Raw genomic sequence first — 14,307 nt, forward strand, 5'->3', positions numbered from 1 at the left:
GCAGATCTTCTGAAACAGTTCCACAGGGGAAACTGCTACCCAAATTGGATCAGTGTGGTAACATTAAGGGCAAGTTACTACTAGGTGGTAGAAGTATGTATGTATAAAACTATGTATAAAGGTTGAATGGTAGAAGGTAGGAGTGGGTATTAAGGAGCAGTGCTCTTCTTGGATTAATGCTATTAGTTGTTTCAACACAAGGTGCCAATATTCATTGATGGCACTGATGATGGCATATTGGTCTTAATGTTTGTTTACAGCTGATACAAAAGTTAACAGAGTGGTTACTGACAGTAACCAGGTTTTAACTACTGCAAAAAAAAAAAAAAAAAAAAATCTAGAAAAATTAGGCAAATGAACTGAGAAGTAACAACTTAAGTTTTAATACTGATAAATGCACACAAGTAGCAGTAAGTCCAGAATAACATACCATTTGTGCGGTACCACACTCAAGATAACAGAGAATGAAAAAGACTGAAGTTTAATTGTGCAATAGACGAAGTTTTCTGGGCAGTGTAGATTGGCTTCTAAGACCATCTACACTGCCCTGGCTCATGGGGTTTGTCAATGATATACAGAACTTTGCCAGCAGAGATAAGGTGATTAACCCATTCTATAAAGCAATGGTTAGGCTACACCTTAAGTACTGCATACAGGGCTGGAAGCCTCATTTTAGATGAATGTGAATAGGGTGGGGGGAAGAGAGAGGGGGGCTTTAATTTTGCAAATCACAGCATCTGGAAACTAGGCACCAGCAAGTGCCTAGTTTCAAGGAACTCTAAATGGATTGAGTATGCTCAATACTGATGACATCCTTTGCTCACACTACATATGAGTAAGCATAAATTCAAGTTGAGGAAGGATAGCTGCAAGACAAATGTGTTCAGCCAGTAAAAAATTCAATGGGTAGTTTGAATAAATCAAGAAAGACCTAGACAAACTACTGGAGGGGATGAACAGGAACTATGAGAAGTGTTTGATCTGTTGTCTATGATAGTATAGTGGTTTCATCACTAGTCGACTTGCAAAGAAGTCTCGGTTTGGTTTCCTGTCTATGACTCGATGGATTTCTAAAGCCCTTTTTAATCAATGCTCTAGTCAGCTGACTTCAAGCAGCTGGAGCCCCCTATGAGCTATTCCTACATAACATACAAATCAGCCTGTGAACTAATATACATCAGTGCAATATGGTCTAAAACCCAACAACAACTTGATCTTAATCATTAAAAACAAAATTTTATTTAAGATTATCATATAGTTTTAAAAACAATATGCATCAAATGCTTTACAAAACAAAACAAAACATTACAGAAAAGCACCTTATTTAACTTTGGTATAAGGAGTTTATCAGAACTGCCCTTTCTTGTCCGCTTTGTTCTTTTGCGAGGAACCTCTCCACTTTCCATATTATCATCAATACCCATCTCCCCTTCAATGCCACCAACTCCAAACTGATACATCAGTCGTAACAGAAAAGCAACACAATCTTGGTTCCACTGAAAAATTATAAATCAAATAAGAGATGTGAAAATAATACAGAATGCCATATAAATTATTATATTATTTAAACTTAAAATATAAAGATACTAATTAATAAACAATAACACATCTTTTTACTGAATGATAACAGATATTTTCTAAAACTGGAACACTTTCCCTAAATTTAAAAAGGCCACTTTACTTGAGTGGGTTTCAAACAGAAAAATAAACTTTAATAAAGCTAAAAGAATAACTCTTCTGCTAAACTTAAACTTAAAGTGAATTTAGGAATTGATAACTATACATCATGGTCTATTTTTCAGCCCTTGTAGTGACAAAAAAAAAACATAAATTCGAGGAAAAACAACATAAATTCTTTGAGGGGATGGAAGAGTGAGATGGATACGTGTTTTTTTTTTTTTTTTTTTTGGCTGATGCCTGCTTTCTTGCATCGTTTATCGCTACTAATATGATTGAAATACAGTATAATTCAAGAAAATGTTCCTAAATTTCACTTAATCAGGGAGGTGTTCTCATATTTGGCCTTTATGGATCAAATGTACAATAAGATTTAAAATAACTGAGAAATGGCCTGGAGGTGTGCAAATGTATCCACAGTTCACAAGGGGGAAAGGTCAAAGGATGATATGAGTAATTACAGTTCCCATTAAACAAGTTCTTCTTGGTTAAAGGGTTCATTTTGACTAAACAATCTGATTGTCTGATCAATATGGTGATGCTGTAACAAAGCAACTGGATACAAAAAATAATTTTGACATCATATACTGAGATTTCAGGAAAACTTTTGACCCTTTTCCACATAAAAGACTGGTATACAAATTGAAGCAGTGTGACATTAAGGGAAATTTACTGTTATGGATAAAGGGATGTTTGAGTGGAAAAAGAGTTGTTATCAATGGGCACTACTCTTCTTGGACTAACATTATTACTGTGGTCCTCCAAGGTTCAACGCTTGGCCAGTTGTTGTTTCTATATTTCTTAATGATATTGTTGAAGGTGCACATGCTTAATGTTGAAGCGTGTAACTGATATGAAGGCTGGAGTGGTTAATGACAGTAATCAGGCAAAAAGATGTAGAAAAATTAGGTAAATAGGCTGAGACATGGTAACTGATGTTTTAACATTGACAAATACAAGGTGCTGCCTATGGGTAGCAGTAATTCCAGATTAACATACAAACTGTGGGGGTATCATACTTAAGAGTACTGAAGAAAGAAAAACACCTGAGCAGTGCAGATAGGATGCCTGGACAGCTCATGGGTTTTGTCAATGATATACAGGGATTTTGCCTGCAGGGACAAGGAAGTGATCAACCCATTGTATGAGACAATGTTTAGGCCTCATTTTGAGTATTACATGTAGGCCTGGGATACGCATTTTAGGGAGATGTGGATTTGCCGGAACAGATGCTGAGAAGAGCACCAAAACTATTGAGAGGAAGAAAAGAGTCTTCTTACCAGGAAAGTCTTTAGTTCTGCAGATTGCAGTAGTGTCTGGAGACTGGGCACCTCAGAGGAGATATGATTGAGCTGTTTAAAGTTTTGAATGGATTCAGAAAGTTTTCACTGCTGATGGAATTCATCCTCTTCCTCAGACTACACATATGATGAGGCATAAATTCAAGCTGACGATAGATGTATGAAAGCTTGCCTTCAACCAGTGGATAGGATTGCTGGAAAACTTACATCTAGTGTTATAGAAGTGGGTAGTTTCAATAAATTCAAAGAAAAACTAGACAAATTATTAGAGTTGATGGACAAGTGACTAACTGAACTTGTGAACCAAATCACCTAACTGGGAAAGGTGTGTGGGTGAGTCAAGGCTCTCGCAATCAGTTTTAGTTTTCAGATACCAACAACAAAACCTCTGCACTCCTCTATGTCTGCTGATCCTGAAGAACAGTTCATTAATCCTTGAGTGGTAAAGTAAGATAGGCCTTCTCCTGTACCTGTGTTGGGAAAGTGTGTTGAGATAATGCAATACATTAACAGTAATAGCCATATAGTACAAGGAAACAACAGGCTTTTGCTGCACTGGCTGGAGGGGGAAGGGCAAGTAAATAAAATACAAATTATTTGCTTCTCTCTTCACATAGGCAACTATCCAGTTGACCTTTGAATTTAATCAGGTTGTCAGCCTCAACTACTTGTGAAGGCAACCTATTTCAGTAATCAATGACTCATTAGCTATATAAAAACTTTCTACAATCTAGGCTAAACCTCTTCCCCTGTAATTTGAATGTATGCCACCTAGTTCTAAACTTGTATATAACAGGTGAAAATTCTACCTTCATTCATTTTACTAATCCCTCAGATCCTTATGAACCACAACCAGGTCACTTCTGAGGTGCCTGGTTGCTAAGCTCTGTAGCACACTTAATCGAACTCTTTCCTCATATGGGTTGCCCTTTTGCCAATCTCACTATACAAGTTGCCCGTCTTTTTGGATCCTTTCATGAAGCTCAATCTTTTTTCATATCAGGTCTCCATACTTGAACACATTATTCCAGATATGGTCTTACAATTGTCTAAAGAAATCTGAGAGATAGGCAAGAGATCCGTAGTTTTGTAGGGCCCCATTCTACTAGCACTTCCATCCATGCCCCAGTGCTGTTGGAAGTGCATCTTTTTTCACAGAGACATCCAGGAATGGAACTTTTCCCCCAGTTTAAATGTGAAAGCAATGTTATGACATATGCTGTTTATGTAGGAGGGGGATATCCAAATTCTCTTTGCTGTGACATAAGATTATGTCAAATCAGAAAAACACCAACCTTCCTGCTGAGATCTTTATGGCCAACCACCATAACATGAGAAACATGGGAAATGTAATCTGTGATTGGGCTGCAAGCCTAATCGCAGATTACATTTCCCTAATTTTACATAATCAGAGGTTACAGCAAAGAGAATATGGATATTTCCCCTTCCAACATAAACAATGTATGTCACAAAATAACCTTTCATATTTGAACTGGGGAAAACTCCTGCCTACCTGAACATCCTTGTGAAAAAGATATCCCTATAACATTCTCCTTTGATAAGTTAGAAGTAGACCACTTTGTCCATATGATTGATGAGATAATATGTTGTTTCAATATGGGCATAAAGTGGCCAAAGTGTATTTCTGGGTCAAAAAATCTGCCAAAGCTAGCCTTAGTATCTGTAAAGTGATAATGTTGAACATCAATTCAATGTCAAAATGACTTTGTGATGTGAAGAGGGATATGGGAGTTTGTAGGTGGTTGGAAGGAGAGGCTAATTTTAACATTTCTGAAGATTTTGAGTGCATTAAAGGTCACAAAGCCAGCATCCCAGCCAACCCCTTAGTTCAGCAGTGAGCAGTAGCTAGGAAAGGCCCTGGCAAAATGGCTATTAAATTTGCCCAAAGGTTAACCCAAAATAACACACAAACCGAACCCCACTATTAAAAACTCAAAACATCTTTTAGACAGGCTGCAACACTCCTCCACAAAACAATGAGGGCATTTTTGACAAATTCTGGTGTTAATTTTAATGCTCATCAACATCCCCCCCCCACACACACACACCACTACCACAAGTGGTCTAACTTGTGGTAAAGTGTATTTCCATGTTGAAATGCATTGGTTAGCATCTCAACATGAAAATACCCTTTGGTCACCCTATACCTGTCTCCAAATAAGACATATTTGATCTCGTCAATCTCACAGCCAGAAACACCTACTTCCAATTTCAAGTGAAGTTTTCCTACAGAAGAAGGGGCTGATAACATGCAGTCTAATTTCAATCCCTCCCCACACCAATGTTTGCTGATGTTTTTATGGCCAACTAGAATTAGAGGCTGACTAACTCAGATTATGTGGGTTTATTGGCCAAATATATAGATCAATATTTTTCTATTCTGAGGGTAGCAGCAAAGAGATTTCAAATATTTTCCTCTCTTACATAAACAAAATACATTACAATATAACTGTCACACTTGAATGAAACAAAAAAAACATGGTCTATAAGTAGGGAAGTGAATTTTTTTTGGGGTTGTGAAAATAAATTATGGATGTTTTCCTAAATTTTCAGGCTGTGTTAAAAAAAGTGGCTCATATAACCCACATACATACTAATGATCTTAGTGGAGTCCTTCATGGTTCAGTGTTGAGCCCATTGTTGTTTTGTATATTTATCAATGATATTGATGAAGGTATATGACGCTTAATTTCGAAGTTTGCAGATGATACAAAGGTTGGCTGGGTTATCAATGACGGTAATGACAGTATGCTACTGCAACAGGATCTAGAAAAGTTGGGCAGGTGGGCTGAAGAGTGGCAACTGAAGTTTAACATTGACATATGTAAAGTATTGCATATGAGTAGCAGTAACCCGAGATGTGTACCATCTGTGCGGTACTACACTCAGGGTAGTGGAGAATGAAAAAACTTGTGGATAATTGTGCAGTCAGATATGAAGTTTTCTGTTTTCTAAGCAGTGCAGACAGGCTGCTTTGTGTGTTCATTGCCGATGGGATTCTTCCTCTTGCTCAGATAACAAACATGAGGGGGCATGAACTGAAATTGAGGAAAGACAGTTATAGAATAGATATGTGGAAATTTGCTTTTAGCCAGCAGGTAGTTGATTGCTGGAACAAACTCCCATCTGTTGTTGTGGAAGTTGATAGCTCAAGGAACAAGTGACAAACTTTTGGAGCAAATGGATGGTTAAAATGGAAAGGGTTTTTTTTGGCTGATGCTATATAAGCTTGCTTTCTTGCATCATACACCTTACTACTGCTAATGCTAATACTTGAGATTCAAACAGATTGCAAATTGTTGGATGTGTTGATTATAAAAGTCAAAAATGTAGTTACACTTTAAATTATGGAAATTAATTTATGCAAAATTTTCCTTTCTTCAGTAACCAGTTGTTTCTAAGGATAATCTATTTGGGAAAAGGATAGTGAAATCCTGAGTGCTTGTAAAAAAAAAATGTGATCCACAGTGCACTATTTATTTTTTTAATCGTAGAATCCCACTGGGAAAAACGATTTTGTCAGCATGGATCAGCTTTCTTAAGGCATATTGTGTTGACCAACTTGAGTTGTTAGGTATATCAAGTAATGTGTACAATATCATTTTCGAACATTTATATCTATATTTGAAGACAATAATATAAAAGCTGATTATCAGTGCCATGCACATACTCCAAAGCAATTATATATTACTGACGCAAAGTCAATTTTCATCTGGTTTGCCCAAAAAAAGAATTGTTCTTTAATATTACTATCACAAGTAGTGCTCCAATGTTTATCAGTTCCAATGAAGTGTTGATTCGAAGTAATATTTTTCAAAACATGATGATGTTAAAAATGACATGTAAAGTAAGAAATTAACCTAAATAAAGCAAATTCATTTGTTTTCCTTTTTCTTCTTCTGAGGCAGTTTCATGGAGCCAACTATTATTCGTTTTTTTTTTTTTTTTTTGACATGAGCATGAAATGTGAGAATTTTATTGTTTGAGAACGATTACAAAAGGCTCCTCCGTAGCCAGGTGGGAAGGAGCAGTAGTGCATAGCATATACTTCTTGATTAGACTGGGGTTCAAACCCGTCACCACCAAATACAGAGGATGCGGAAAGGTCAAGGAATGACAACCGCATATCCCGGAGCAATATGGCCTTAGTTGCTAATGCTCCTAAAAACCAAATAACAAACAACAAACGATTACAAAAAAAAAAATACCAAAATTTTGTAATTTTGCCCTGTAAACCATCAAAATTTTACTCCCCCCCCCCCCCCCCCCACACACACACAAAAAAAAATTCAAAGCCCTAACTAAAAGATACAGCCTTCAGAAAACACAGATTTTTAACTTTAATTAATTAACAATTATCAGGAATGTCCATTTTATTATGACAGGGAATGCACTCATTAGGAATAAAGTATCAAATATCTTTTATTAAAATATAAAATACTGATGACTTTTACTAACCTCATTCCATTCTTCTCCATCTCGAGACTGTAGGACACTAGACATAAATATGTCAAAAAGATGTCGTAATCCACCTCTTTCCACAAACTAAAAACAAACACACAAAATTATGAATTAGCATAATATTTTAAAATAGGTCATAACAATATAACTTTATGATGTAACTGCACTTCTACCATATCACAAAACTCCTTGAAGAAAGCATAAAAATAAAGGATTAGTACTTAATCATCACTTAAATTGCTTGCTTACATGTCTGCCTTTGGAAGCAACTACTGTATAGAAACACACTGGTTCAACATTTTAATATCAAGCATATCAGATGTTGGCTCAATATGATACCATTGTGTGTGTGTGTGTGTGTGTGTGTGTGTGTGTGTGTGTGTGTGTGTGTGTGTGTGTGTGTGTGTGTGTGTGTGTGTGTGTGTGTGTGTGTGTGTGTGTGTTTAGGTGTACAATACATATTTGCAATGCAACAACTATCATAGTTATATGGTGATCTCTGTTCACAGTAGTAGACCCATGGGCCTATATCTGCACTATTACATCAAACATTTTATGTAATAGTGCACTTTGGTACTGCATCACATTGTTTAAAATGCCTCAGAAAGTTTTAATAGTCATCACTAAATGTGGTACAAACAAAGAACATAGTCACAAAAAACAAGCTCAAAAAAAAAAAAAAAAAATCACTACTGAGAGGAGGGCCACCACCTTTATTCCATTACGAGTGTGTATGGGGGGGGGGGGGGCACTCAGAACCTTTGAGGAACATCCTTTTTTCATAATTAATGTTTGTAACATTGTTTATAAAGATCTCTACTGCATTCACTTGTCTGCATTTTTTTAAAAATTTCTTATTTTTCTGTTTAGAGGAGGTTGTTATTATTAATGGCATTATTATTTCTATTAACAGTAATAATAAAAAGCATTAAAATTTATATGTACATACAGGTCTTTTATATATACATAAAAAATCAGGAGTGAATTAGAGTAAGGGGGATCCAACAGGCATAAACAATTTCTTATAAACAAATTCTTATGATCTTTGAAAACATTGAAATGCATATTTTCTGGCTAAATATGCCTCTCAAAACACCTATCCTTTGGACAATTGTTAAACTAGCTAGCTTGTTTACCTTTCAACTATGGCATCTACTTTTGTGCCCCAAACAATCAGGAGCCCTGGGCATACGCTGGTAGGCCCATGTGGAAAGACAGCTCTGCTACTGAGAAAAACACAGCCAGATAATATTTGTTTAACTGATCCTATATACAGACTCATCACTCATCTTAAAGATAAAAATAATTTACATTGCAATTCATGCCTGATGAATTTTCAGTATTCCAATTACCAATTTCAATGGAAAGCACCACTCCTGGAAACAACTGCATTCAACCCCATAACTGAGTTTGAATGAAGGTTGTTTTCAAGGTGAATTGGAACTGTGTGTTTGTGCATCTGCATTATGTAAACTGTATAAGGTGTATGTCCATGAAAATCTGACCATGTAGAACCCATCAGATCACAGCCATGTTAATCTCATTAGTATATTTATTATATTATTTTAGGAGACTATTTCAACAATTGATGTGCGGTGACTTGTATTTGACATCAGTAAGATGTTATCTCAATTTCTCTAGATTTCCACAATCGATTTGATAAGAACCAAAGTCCCAGGAGTTACACTTAATACCCACCATATGTGAAAACCAAGTGGTCACTGAGTACTGCATGTCTGTCATCTTTTGACTCAGTATGCTCCTTCTGCACACAGCATAAAAGGGTTATATTGCATACTGTGTGCAATAGTAAATGAAGTATGGAATGCCTCAATGAATCTTGGCTCAAACTGATATACGAAAAGTATAATAAAAACACTTTCATCAGGACATGTCCATGATGGAAAAGAGTACCGAGGTCACTGAGATACTGCTCATGATGGAAGATTACTGCTGGTTTCTTCAGAGGGAAAGCAAAATGGACTATGGCTATGTGAATAGTAGATGGAAGGCATGGCAAAAAACTGCAGAGGGGGATCACTGCAATGTCCTAGTCCAACAGAAACAGGCAAGTGGCAGCAGTGTTTTAGGATGGGAGGGATGTTTTCCTGGGTATCTCTTGGAACCCTCATATTCCTATATCACATTCTGAATGCTAAAAACCTATGAATTGCGGCTCATTGGGTACAACCCTTCATATTGACTATCTTCCTGGATGGCACAAGTATGTTCCCAGAAGATAATGTAACCTGCCACACTAACATTACTGTTCAAGAGTGGTTCATTGAACATAAAAGTGACTCCCAAGTGCTACTTTGGCCGCTGTTTTTTCCTGATGTGACCCATGTCAATTCAATGAAGTGAATATAATGGATCACCAGATCTGGCATTTGGCTCCTCCACCGTGGTTGTTGTTGTTATGCAAATTTCTCAACACGAGGGCAACTATGGCCAATATGTGTCTGTCAGAGTCACTATATTCATTTTAATGATTTATGGTTATATCAAAGTGTATTTATTATTCCAAGATGTTTAATATATATAAAGAGCTCGCTTAGGTTTGGTTTGTCACCAAACCTAAACCAAACCTAAGTATATGAAAGAGGGTTAGAGGAGCTTGCAAGTTTGCTAATAATCGGAAGGAGATGGTATGAATGGCTGAATAGGATGGACAATCAATCAGGATGTGCCTTACGGTAAGTTGCATTTGGGAGACTGAGCAGAGCAGGGAATCTTCTCTTAGAAGTAAATGTTTGTGGGTTAGGAAGGCAAGGTATGCCCAATGTGCAGTCTTGTCAATATAATTTCTTCTCGTCTATTTGTATGACAGCTAGAACACCATGAATATAGATCTTTTTTATTCTGCGGAATTTATTGCACGGTTGGTCCTTCCATATTTCCAAATGGAAATATATTTGGTAAGAAATACATCCCTATAATCTGTAAATGGTACAAACTGAAAGTTATCTTGTATATTAAAATCTGGATTTTTTGTAGCTTGGTCTACATGATTATTTCCTGGGATTCCAACATCGCTGGGAATCCAACAGATAGAAACTTGCTTTCTTGCTTTATGGAAAACTCTGAGTTGTTTTTTAAGATGATGAATCAAGGAATTTGAAGAATATTTGCTATTCTGCAGAGCTTCTACTGCACTAATGAAGTCAGTATAGATTAGAGCAGGTAGAAGTTAGTGCTCGGTAATATCATACAGTGCTAGTTTAATAGCATATAATTCTGCTGTGAAAATACCAAAAACATGAGGCAAGGAGACAGATATAGTATAGTATTAGTATTAGTACCGGCCGCATGGTGCAAGAAAGCCTATGCCTTATGCTGCACCAGCCAAAAAAAAAAAAAAAAAAATTGATAAAAACAAAAAATAAATAAATAAATAAAACACAATAAATAACTAAATAATAATAATTATTAAATAAAAATAAATAAATAATAAAAAAAATAATAATAAAAAGGAAATTAAACCTATCATCCTATGCGCTTCCCTTACCCGAAAGTACTATCCAGATGACCTTTGAATTTCCCCAAACTGTCGGCCTCTACCACCCATGAAGGCAACTTATTCCAGTAATTTATAACTCGCTGGCTAAAATAAAACTTCCTGCAGTCCAATCTAAACATTTTCCCCCCGTAACTTGAATTTATGTCCCCTAGTTCTAGCATAATTTATAATCTTGAAAATTTCGTCCTCGTTCATTTTACTGATGCCTCTCAGAGCCTTAAACACCTCAATCAAATCTCCTCTAAGGTGTCTAGTTTCCAAACTCTGCAACCCACATATTCGAAGTCTTTCTTCATAAGGACGCCCTTTTGCCGATCTCACCAGGCGAGTTACCCGTCTTTGCACCCTTTCAAGAAGCTCGATGTCTTTCTTTAGGTGCGGTCTCCATAACTTGAACACAGTATTCTAAGTGTGGTCTAACATAAGCCTTATATAATGGGATTATCACGTCCCTATCTCTACTTGCAAAAGTTCGATAGATCATCGATAGGACACCATGGGCCTTCCTTGCAACCTGTTTACAATGCTCAGAGAATTTCATGTCTGACCGTATCGTAACACCCAAGTCCCTTTCCTCCAGTACTGGGTTTAGTTGAACTCCACCAAGTGAATAAGTTTTTTTGGGATTACTGTTTCCCAGGTGTAATACCTTACACTTTGTTGGATTAAAGCACAGCTGCCATTTTTCTGACCATTCCTGAAGTCTATCTAGGTCTCTCTGAAGAAGCTCAGCTTGACAGTGATCATTAACTACTCTACAAATTTTAACATCATCTGCAAATTTAGACATCACGCCCTCTATCCCTTCATCAATACCGTTTATGAAAATTAAAAACAACAGTGGTCCTAATACTGATCCTTGGGGAACCCCACTTCTTACATCAACATAATCTGAGGAACAGCCATTTATCACAACCCTCTGCCTCCTGCCCTGAAGCCATCCTTCTATCCATCTAAGGATTTTCCCAGTGATTCCAACCTGTTCCAGCTTATAGAGCAACCGCTCATGTGGGACTGAGTCAAAAGCTTTGCTGAAATCTAAATAAACAATGTCGAAATTATTCCCTAAATCCAGCTCATGAGTGACCACATTTGTTAAACATGATTTTCCCTTTACAAAACCATGCTGAGTATCCTTGAGAATTTCAATTCGATCCAAATGATCCTGACTTCCACCCTTGATCACTGCCTCCATGACCTTCCCTACTACTGAAGTCAGACTGACAGGTCGATAATTTCCAACTTCACTTTTAGAGCCACCCTTATGTATGGGAGATACATTTGCACTTTTCCAATCCAAGGGAATCTCCCCAGAGTCTAGTGATGTTCACATAATTAGCCCCAATGGTTCAATGCACTCGCTTGCCGCCTCTCTTAAGATTATAGGGTATATTCCATCAACTCCAGGAGCCTTACTGGTTTGTAAGCTCGAAAGTTTTTTCATTAAATAATCTTGCGAAATTTCAATATCATTAAATACATATTTTTTTAACTTAGCTCCCACAATTTCCCATTGCCACAAAAGGCTTTTCATTTGTAAATATCGATGCAAAATAACTGTTGAGCTCATCTGCAACAACAGCTGGTGTATTTATTACTATCCCCTTTCCCTTACGTAAAGGTCCGATCTGGTTTGTCCTGCTCTTCTTGGCATTTATATATGTGAAGAATTCTTTATCCCCCCCTCTTTGCTCTGTTTGCTAGTGATTTCTCATAAACTGCCTTTGCCTGTCGAACCTTTTTCTGTGGCTCTATTACACATCACCTTGTAGCTGTTATAGGCTTCAGTACTCTTTATTGCTCTGTAACCTTTCCATGCCATCTTTTTCTGCTCAAGTAATGTGGCAACTTCACTATTCATCCAACTTGGAACCCTTCTCATGGAGTATTTTTTTAATGGTATATACGCATGGTATATACGCATTCAAGGCATCTGTGATTAATGTTTTAAAAGTGTACCACAGTTCAATTGTATTCATTCTCCGCGCGATATCTACCCGGTTAATAGAGGCCATGTAGTACCTTAAGGCATCGTAATTTCCTTTTCTGAAATTAAAACCCATTCCTTTGCCTTTTACTTCTGCTACCTCTCTCTCGTCATCATCCACCGTAGAACTCCGTGATCACTTCCTGCTACTGGTTCCTCTACTGTTGCCCTGTTATGTCATCTGATTCACGTGTGATGATGAGGTCTAGGATATTCTTTTCTCTAGTACTTTCCCTGACATGTTGATACAAATAACAGTCATCTAGTTGATTTAAAAATTTTGTTCCCCATGTCGAGTTTCCTTCCCATTTACTCCAATCAATTAGAGGCAAATTGAAATCACCCATAATAAGGCATTGACGCTTACTTGCCCATTCCATTTGCATGTAGAGGCTTTTGTCATAATCTTCACAATCACCTGGTCTGTAGATTACTCCTACTCGCATTATACCTTTGTTTCCAACTATCTCACACCATACAGACTCTATACTAGCATGTGAAATGTCTGAATCCAGGAAAGCTATCGTCGCACTCAGGCTGCTTCTGATAAGTAACATTACCCCACCACCCCTTCTATCTACTCTATCCTTCCTAAATACATTATACAAGCCGTACTGAAACTCATCATCCCCAATTTCAGGGTGGCACCACGTCTCTGTAAGCCCTATTATGTCCACGTTACTTGTTTTAACCAGCAGTTCGAATTCCTTCATTTTATTGACGACACTTCTAATGTTACTGTATATAAACAATTAAGATTTACTGTTCTTGTATATTTAACAACTCTAATACATCCCTTGAAGTTTTTTAGGTTCTCTTCCCTGATATTAACTACCCGCTCACGTGAAACGTTTCTGCTCCCAGAACATCTTGATAATACGTCCAGTTGGGGTAACAGATAAGAACTCTTAAGGTATGTGCAAGAGTTACATTGACCAATATTATCAGATAAACGCGTGTCAGTATTACCCACATCCCCCCTAACTAGCAGTTTCCCTGAACCTTTAAGGTATCCTCAATAATACTGGCAAAAACATTTGCACCACCTTTGTTTAAGTGTATCCTGTCTCTACAAAACAAATTCCTTCTACCTACAAGTGTGGGCCATGCTGATAGAAATTTACCCCCTAAAGCCTTTCAGAGTCCTTCAAGTCATGAGTTAATCCACAAGGCTCTTAACATATAATCCCTCCTATCATGTCTGGGCAGAATTGCAGACACAGACATTATGGCCTAGCTCGCGACATTTCCTCAGCATAGTCCTGTATTTTTCCAACAAATCATCAGATTGTGTACATTTAATATCATTTGTCCCCACATGAATAATAATATTTTCTTTA

At 37.1% G+C, this 14,307-nt stretch overlaps 1 protein-coding gene across 1 annotated transcript in view; it reads right to left on the bottom strand.

Moving 5' to 3' along the window:
* The window catches only part of puf (ubiquitinyl hydrolase 1 puf), a 1,022,896-nt gene that overhangs the window by 612,054 nt on the left and 396,535 nt on the right, over window positions 1-14,307 (bottom strand). The window contains exons 30-31 of the mRNA XM_090376705.1: window positions 7,458-7,544; window positions 1,320-1,496 (exon numbers count right to left, since the gene is read on the bottom strand). Coding sequence (XP_090232831.1) covers window positions 1,320-1,496; window positions 7,458-7,544 — 264 coding nt within the window. The remainder of the gene's footprint in view (window positions 1-1,319; window positions 1,497-7,457; window positions 7,545-14,307) is intronic.

Source organism: Mastigoproctus giganteus, chromosome 6 (assembly GCF_048544385.1).
Source record: "Mastigoproctus giganteus isolate SK-2022 chromosome 6, ASM4854438v1, whole genome shotgun sequence".
Classification (NCBI taxonomy): Eukaryota; Metazoa; Arthropoda; class Arachnida; order Uropygi; family Thelyphonidae; genus Mastigoproctus; species Mastigoproctus giganteus.